This window comes from Plasmodium relictum, assembly GCF_900005765.1.
Source record: "Plasmodium relictum strain SGS1 genome assembly, chromosome: 8".
In the NCBI taxonomy this organism is placed as follows: domain Eukaryota; phylum Apicomplexa; class Aconoidasida; order Haemosporida; family Plasmodiidae; genus Plasmodium; species Plasmodium relictum.
The window spans coordinates 945,244-954,452 of record NC_041686.1 but is presented as its reverse complement, the minus strand read 5'-3'; the positions used below and the strand labels follow the sequence as shown (position 1 = coordinate 954,452).

At 18.7% G+C, this 9,209-nt stretch overlaps 2 protein-coding genes across 2 annotated transcripts; both read left to right on the top strand.

Annotated features, from left to right (window-relative positions):
* Positions 1–1,168: 1,168 nt before the first annotated feature.
* PRELSG_0825400 (phosphoglycerate mutase, putative) lies at positions 1,169–4,277 on the top strand (the record flags this gene model as incomplete). Its single annotated transcript, XM_028676330.1, has 2 exons — positions 1,169–4,097; positions 4,174–4,277. The coding sequence occupies 2 exons, from the start codon at positions 1,169–1,171 to the stop codon at positions 4,275–4,277; spliced, it is 3,033 nt and encodes a 1,010-aa protein (XP_028532831.1).
* A 1,246-nt stretch (positions 4,278–5,523) lies between these two features.
* Positions 5,524–8,601, top strand: PIESP1 (parasite-infected erythrocyte surface protein; the record flags this gene model as incomplete). The annotated part of the gene is made up of 1 exon (XM_028676329.1): positions 5,524–8,601. The coding sequence occupies one exon, from the start codon at positions 5,524–5,526 to the stop codon at positions 8,599–8,601; it is 3,078 nt and encodes a 1,025-aa protein (XP_028532830.1).
* Positions 8,602–9,209: the final 608 nt, after the last annotated feature.

Sequence of the window (9,209 nt, the reverse complement as noted above, 5' to 3'; positions counted from 1 at the left end):
TAGAAAAATAACATATGAATATAAAAAAATAAAAATTAAAAACAATTTTTCTTAAATTTTTTTGTTCTTAAATGTCTTAATTTTTTGAGTTTTATTTATAGAGGCCATATACATTATTTTTCCATTCGAATAAAAAAAGAAAATTTTTTTTTTTTTTTTTGACTTAATAGTGCTTTGAAATGAATATAGAAAAATAAAAAAAAGAAAAATATTAAATATTATTAAAATAAAAATATATATTTTCTTTTTTATATGGCATTTTAAATGTGTATCATTATTTGGTTATATTTACGAAGTACATCTATTTTACTTATTTTACTCATTTTCCTTATTTTAGCATTGCACAATTTTGCAAATATTTTTAAGTTCAAACTTTTGATACGTTTTTTTTGTTTTTGATCTTTTTTTTTTTTTTTTTTTGTAAAAGTACATAAACATTATTAATTTTTTATATACACGTACAGTTTTACATTCTTAAAATTTTTTATTTTTTTTTTTTAACTATATTTTATTTTTTTGTTGCATTTCCAAATTATAAAGGCACATATATTTTATATTTCTTTAAATATATTATTTTATTAATGTATTTTCATATATTTTTGTGATACCATTTTCACCATTTAATTTTATATAAAAATTAAAAAAAGAAAAAGTAGAAAAAGAAACAGAAAAAAAAGAAAAAATTGAAAAGAAAAAAGAAAAAAGAAAAAAGAAAAAGAGCTAGAAAGATAAACATTTACAATATTTATTATTAAATTTTTTTTTATTATTTTATATATGTAATTTTTTTACTATATACTAATATATATATTATATATAATTTTTACTAATATATTAATTTAATATTATATATATATTTTGTTATATAATAATATACATATTTATTTAACTTAAATTATTCTTACTATTTCTATTCTTAGTTCTTAATATTATAAAAAAAAATTTCATTTATTCTTTTTTTTTTATTTGATAAATTCAATAATAAAAATAAAATTAAAACCTAGAAAAAAAAATAAAATTATATATAAAATATTTTGAAAAAAGTTATAAATAAAATATTGAAAAAAAAATTGAAATACATAAGGGTTCATTTTTTTGTAAAAAGTACATAGAAATAATAAATTAAATTCGGTTTGCAAAAAAAAAAAAAAAAAATGATTACAATAAAATGAAAAATAATTCGTATGAGAATAATTATCATTATAAATCTAATTTTAACTCTTTCTTATTAAAAGGAAGAAAATTAAATATTAAAAACACCTCTACAAATGGATATAAAAGTATAACAAAAAATGGGTTATTATATAAAACCCCCTTAAATGAAAGGAAAATTTATTTAGATGAAGATAATAAATTTAAATCAAAAAAAAAAAATGTTCCTTCTCATATTTATAGAGAATATAATTATTATAATAAAGAAAATGTAAATAATTTTAATTATTTAAAACCAAATTATTTTAATAAAGTATACGAGAAATATCAAAATACAAAAATAACCACAAATAATGATAACGGGAACATTAATTATGACTATATGTTTAAAAAAAAGAAAGGTTCTGAAAGAAATACAAAGCACAACGATTTAATTGGTGATTTATATTACAAAACTTCATTTTATTTAAAAAAAAATAGAAAGTACATGCAAAGAATACTAAAAAAGAATTATGTTGTAAAAATTTATTTAGTTAGACATATAGAAGCACTGCATAATAGAGAAGTTCTTGAAAATTCTAAAATATCGAAAGATTTGATTTATAGAAATATAAAATTTCTAGATTGTAAAACAAGTGAAGAAGGGTTGAAAAAATGCTCAGATTTGAAGAATGACGAAAATAAACTTTATAAAAAGATTATGCTATTATATAATGATTCAATTCAAAAAAATAATTTAAATTATAGCAAAAAAGATAAAGGTGTTTTTGAAAAAAATCAAAACTTTATCATAATTAGCTCACCTCTTAGAAGATGCTTAGAAACAATGAAATATTTTTTTAACTTTAAAAAAAATATTGTTATACATGAAGCTGTTCGTGAAACTTCAGGTAATTATTTTTGTGATGAAAGATCTAAAACATCAGATGTAAAAAAATTTTGCGATAAAAATTTTGATGATTATGAAATATTATGTTATGGAGAAAATGATACTATGACAGGAAGTAAACTTAGAGAGTCATCAGAACAAGTATACTGTAGATGCTTACAGTTTTTAAAGTTTATTCATTCACTAGCTATTAATTATTTTTCTAGTATTGAAAAACAGTATGAAGAAAAGGATAGGAATGATAAAAATGCAAATAACAATACTAATAATTCACACAATGAAATTTTTGTCAATGGAGCAAATGCAAACAGTCAAATAAGCAAAATATCTAATGATCAGAATGAATATGAATTAAATAATGATTTAGAAAAATATAAAAAAAAAAAAAGTTCATCACTGGAAGAGAGTACATATCTAAAAAGAGATAATGATGAAGAAATTAAATTATTAGAAAACAAAAACAAAGAACATAATAAAAAGAAAGACAAAAAAAATGTGTACAATATTGTTTTAGTTTCACATAGTTCTTTTATTATTCATTTTTTAGCTTTATTGGATTATTTAGAGTTGGATTCGAGAGGATTAAAAAACTGTGATATTAGAAAAATAGCAATACCATTAACAAATTCCTTTTTATTTTATAACAACGTTACAAATTTACAGTTAGCTAAGCCGATTCCTATAAGTAGTATACCCTTAAGTTTTAAAAATAAAAATAAAATTTTGAAAAAAGCTTATAAAGATAAATATATATACACAATAAATAACTGCAGCGATCTTGATGAACTCATTTGTTTACATGGTTGTACTGTTGTTATATATCATTATGATTTAGTCGTAAACAGTGAAAAATACAAAAAACATTTAGAAAAAATACAAAATTTTATTGATCATAATAATGAATGTGAGAAAAATGTTACTTATTCCAATGGTATTTATAAAAATTTTGTTTTAAAGAATAAAAAAATGGGAAGAAAAACTTTAATATCAGATGCAAGTAAATACCTTGTATATTCAGAAGAAAAAGGAGTTTGGGAAATTTGCAAAAAAGGGTATTTCGTAGGTCAAAATGTAATTATAATTGTTTTACCAGATGTGGAGGGAAAAACAACAAAAAGTAACCAAAACAAAAACAAAGAGGAATTTAAAAATAAAAAAAATGATAAATCGTATTATTTAGAAAATGTAAAACAAGTTATAGATAATTATGATAACGTTGGGGATTTAATTAAATCGAAAAATTTTTGGCAAACTATGAAAGAAAATATTAAAAATTTGGACCTCTATTCATTTCAAGAATATCTAATAGAAAAATATAATAAAATTATAAAAAATGAAATGGATGTTTGTTATATTGACTTAGTAGGATGCATTAAAAATAAAAACTTTATGGATAAATATGAAAATAAATGTGATGGATATTTAAAGAGATTAAAAGAAAAATATGATAAAAATTCTTATATTGATTTTGAACAAGAATGTAAATATATTAATGATAATTTAATTGATAAAATATTCTCAGAATATGTGAATGACAATGATAGTAATAATAAGAATTCTAGTGAAAATGATATACAAAATTTAATTAAAAGAAAATTTATATATATCCCAAAGAAGTCCCATAGCAAAAAAAATTTACAAATTCATCAAACTAATATTAACGATGTAAATAATAAAAGTTTTCTCCAAGAAAATATAAAATTTTTGAAATCCTTGCCTCAATCAATTCAAAATTTGAATGTAGAAATGTTTTATCGTGATCACTATTTTTATTTTCATTGTTTACACAAATTTATAAAAAGTAAAAATAAAATAGAAGGTCTTGTTATATCCAAATTATTGTCATTTCTCGATTTATTAAAAACATATAATACGAATGTATCAAATAAAAATTTTCAGAAATTAATTAAATTAGAAGAGCTACTTGATAATAATACAAAAGAAGAAGGAGAAAAAATTAATACATATTTATGCGAAAAAAAACCAATCATAAATAATAATAGTTCTTATTGTGCAGAAGGATTACGAAAATATAAAGTCATCCATTCTTTGCCTGGTAAAGAATTTTAAAAACGATTATGTACTTATATATTTATATGTATATATATGTATTATTTATTTTTTTTTTTTAGGTAAAAAAAAAAGTGTAGTTGACGACTTAAATTATTTAAGATATAATTTATTAACAGTATCAGGAGGAGTAGAAAATGTGTATATATTAAATATTCTTAAATAATTTCTTTTTTCCTTTTTTTTCATATTTGCATTAAATATAAATAAGAAGAAATAAAAAAAAAAGAATTTATAAAAAAAAAGGGAAATTTTAAATTAATAAAAAAAATTCTAAAAAAAAAAAAAAAAAACTTTTTTTTTGCTTTATTTAATTAAAAGAGTCATTTTTCACATAACAAAAAAAAAATTTTTTTTTTATTATTTTTCATTTAAAATTATTTATATTTTATGCAAAGAATATCAAATTTTTACAACGTAATATAATACTTTCTACATTTATTTAAATTTTATAAACATTAGAAATTCAAATGAGTCAAAATTTTTTTTTTTTTTATCAGTTACATACAAGCATAAAGACAAATAAAACTATATAATTATTCAAATATCTTTTTGCTTTCCTTTAAATATAATGTTATTTTCATTTAAATAAGAATAAAAAAAATTAAAAAAAAATGCTTTTCTTTTTATTCTAACAAATTTTTAATTACAATATATTTTTCCTAATACTTAAAATTACTATAAAAACTTTTTATTTCATTAGGATATTTTTCTAAGCATACAATAATATATTATTCACATAATGATAAAAATATTTCTTATTATTTTCTTCTTTTTTTAATAATTATTTTGTATTTATCTTTTATTTTTTCTATTTTGCAGTATATTAAGTATGTATGCACTTTATAAAAGGAAAATACAAATATTAATATATGTACTGGCTCGTATAGACTAATTCTTTTTTTATATACTTAAGTATATATATATATATATATTTCTTTTAGTAAATAAAATTCTAATTAAATTTTATAAAGTATCTTTTATTTTTTCTTTTTTTTATCTGTATTTTTAATTAACTATTTTATATTTATCATTTTTTTATGTTAGAATGAAATATGCATTAATACCAATTTAAAATACAGGGATTATCAAAAAAAGTCATTTATTCTATTTATTGCATAAATTTTAATAAAAAATTTTAAAATAAAAACTTATATTTTTATTTTTTATATTATTATTTTTAAAAAATAAAAAAATAATTTTTAAAAATTTACATATAAATAAGATTTTGAAAACTTTTTTTTTTTCTGTAAAAATTTCCTCATAGTTGACATAACGAAGTGCCTTGTTTTTATTTTATTTTTATTTTTTTTAAAATTATCCCGATTTTTAATAATTTTTTTACTATGTACATTATATAATATAAAATTTTTTTAAAATTATTAATAATAGAGAATTTTATTCTTTTGAAAATGATTATGTCAAAAATATTAATTTTCTTTATTTTAAATGTGTTAATAAAATGTTCAAATGTAAAGGAAAGATTGTTTTTGAATATAAAAAAGAGAACGAAGTTTTTGTTATTAAATGAACCAATTGTTCATTTAAGTTTTAGTGAAAATTTAATTCATAGTTTAGTATTTGATTTAGAAAATGACAAAAATTTATACACACTGGATGAAACCTTATTAAATCTTAAAAACTTAAATCATTCTTCTATTTTTCGTTTATTGGTGGATACTTATAAAAAAATAGAAGAAGATAAAGATGATAGAGAAAATATTCGTTATATATTTCTGGGAACATCTTTTTCTAGAATACATCCACTAAACCTTGAGTACTTTCTAAGAAAATTAGATAAATATGTATACAATGAATCTATATATAAAAAAGGAAACATTAATATAAGGGAAATAATAAATGAATACAATAATGAAATAAAAATAAAACTGGAGGAAAAAGAAAAAATAAAAAAACAAAAAGAAAAAGAAAAAGAAAAAGAAGGTGAACAAATTGATATAAGTGAGATAGAAAAGATAATTACGAATGAAAAACATTTTTTTTTAAATAATGATGATAGAGGTAATGATAAATATGTTATTAAAGACAGTATCTATAATGGATTATTTATCGGATATGGACTAAATGATGAATCCCCATCTATCATTCATCACTATAATTTGGACTCTAAATTTTACTTTCCTTATTTTAATAGCGGTATTTTAATGGATATAACATTATTAAGAAACATTTATAATAAATCAATTACATCAAATATTTTCAGGACTATTAATATTGACTACATTTACGAGGTATCATTATTTCTTAATGAAAAATTGAACGTAAAATTAACAACTTTTGAAAATACATGCATAAACGATGAAAAAAACATTTACTTATTAGATAATGATTTAAATAATTTTGAATTATATAAATATTATCAAGTATTGCACTTATTCAAAGATCTTAATCTAGAAACACAAAAGGATAATAACAGGAATGATCAAAATAGTGAAATGATAAATGATAAAGAAAATAATACAGAAAAAAATTTTAAAGAGAAGTATGAGGATGATGAATTAGCTGAATTAATATTATCTTACTTTAATATATTTTACCCAATATCTACTTGTATAAGCTATTCTATAAGAACAAAAAGTGAATCATTACTTGGTTATGATAAATTTCATATTATGAATATCGAAAATAATATAAAGTTAAAAAATTATATTAAAGAAACGGAAAATATTGAATTTAGTGATATTGATGAATATAAAATGAAATTAAATAGAATTAATAATAAATATAATTTCTTATTAGATGAAAATGAAAATACATTGACATATAAAAATATTTTAATTGGTGTAAAAACCAGTATAAATACAGAGGAGAGAATACCTTACATAAAAAACACTTATGATAACAAAGAAAATACAAAAAGAATTTTTAATAATTTTACTTATGAAACTAAATTAAAAGAAAACAGTTCTGGGATGTTTAGTAGTGATTTTTTAAATAATGCTATTGAGTCTGAACATATCAATATTGATGTTATATACATGTCTGACAAAGAGAGCAGTAAATATGATAATTTATACATGAATACAAAAATTACTTCAAAAGATGGACTATGCGAAAAGTTAAAACATATGATTTTTTATTTTTATGAAGAATATATAAAAAAAAATTCAGAAAAAAAGTATTTTTTCATTGCTGATGATGATACTTTTGTAAATGTTAAAAATTTAATTGATGTAATGAACTTAACTTTAAATGAGTGTGTTCATTCAAAAAAATATATGTATAACAAATACTTAAAATCATACAAGTTTTTAGAGGAAAATGAGTCTTTTTTTCTTCGAAATTTTAAAAATAAATCTCTGTTTTTATATGAATACTTAAAAAATAACTTTTTAGAAGCCGCTAATTCATTGAAAAAATATGATTATGTACCTAAATATTGTAAAAACAAATCAGGTATAAATAATAGTACTATACCTATTTACGTAGGGCAAAGATATTCCTATAATTCTTTTTCTGAAAAAAATTATTATGACTACTTAACGGGGGGAGCAGGTATGTTAATTAATGAGGAAACAGCAAGACGAATATATTTATGTGAGAATTGTATATGTACAACAGATAATTCTTTCATTGATGATATGATATTAGGGAAGTGGGCAAGAAATTTAGATATCTTAGCAATAAATTTTGAAGGATTTTTTCAAAATCATCCTAATGAATATAATAAAAAATACTTAGATAATATCGTTCCTATTACATATCATAAATTAAATAAAGATAAAACTGTTGAACAAACAAAAAAAATTTATTTTGATAAATTAGTGTACTATAATAAAAACAATTATAGCACTAAGGATTCACACATTGATTATTTAGATAGAAATTATACAAATATGATTGATAGTATTTTTCATTATTTCTATTACATTAATATGTATGATACTGAACCTAATAACATAATTAAAATGAATAGTAAAATTTACAGTAAAATGCATGAAAGTAAAAATTACAAATATTTATTTGATTTAAAAAAATTTTTTAAAAATCAAATAGGTGATCATATAAATTTACAAAGAGATGGAAACCATAAGCATAAAAAAAAAATAAAAAAGAGATATTCTAACAATTACATTGATAAAAGGAATAGTGATCTCTCTGATTTAGAAGGAGGAAAAAATGAAAATGAAAGTAAGAATAGTTATGAAAATAAAGAATATTTAAATGAATACGAAGATGACGAATTATTGAGAAGTTATAAAGATGATGAAGATGAAAATGATGAAGATGAAGATGAAAATGATGAAGATGAAGATGAAGATGACTACGATGATTATGATGAATATTTAGAAGAAATAGCTTCTAATAAGAGTAATAATAAACATAAATCTGAGAAAAATGAGCATTTAATGAAAAAATACAGTATAAATAATGATAGTGAATTAACCAATAATCCTAAAGAAAGTAGAATTATAAATGAAAAAAATTTTGAAGTAAATCAATATGAAGATAACTACGATGAGTTGTAAATAAAAAGCTTTTTTTTTTTTTCTTTTTTTTTTCTTTTTTTTTTCTTGTAGAATTTTGTCTTGTAATTTGTATTAATAAAATATAATAAATTTTCTTAATTTTTAAAAATATATATTCTATATGAATATATATAAAACTGATTTCACATTAAAACGAAGTCTTCTTTTTTTTTGTTTCTTCTAAAAAATTATATTACATGTTGCACAGGTCTAAAAAAATGTCATTTTTTTTTTTTTTTTTTTTTTAATAAAATTAAAATTAACATAACAGTAATTAAAATAATAATATATAATAGTATTGGGGTTTTAGGAAAATATAATTTCTTATACAAATTCTTAAAAATAAAACAATTTTTTTTTAATATAGAGATAATGTATAATTTTTTGAAAATAATTATAATTATGTACAAAAATAATATGAAGATCAAGAACTTTATAATTATTTTAATTATAATTTTAATAATTATATAAATATAAACATTTTTAAAAAGTAAACAAATATTTTTAAGGATAAAAAATCTATTATCATTCTTAATAAAAACAATAAAAAAAAAAATTAATAAACAAAAATAAACCAAATGAAGACACATAAAATAAAAATATATGAA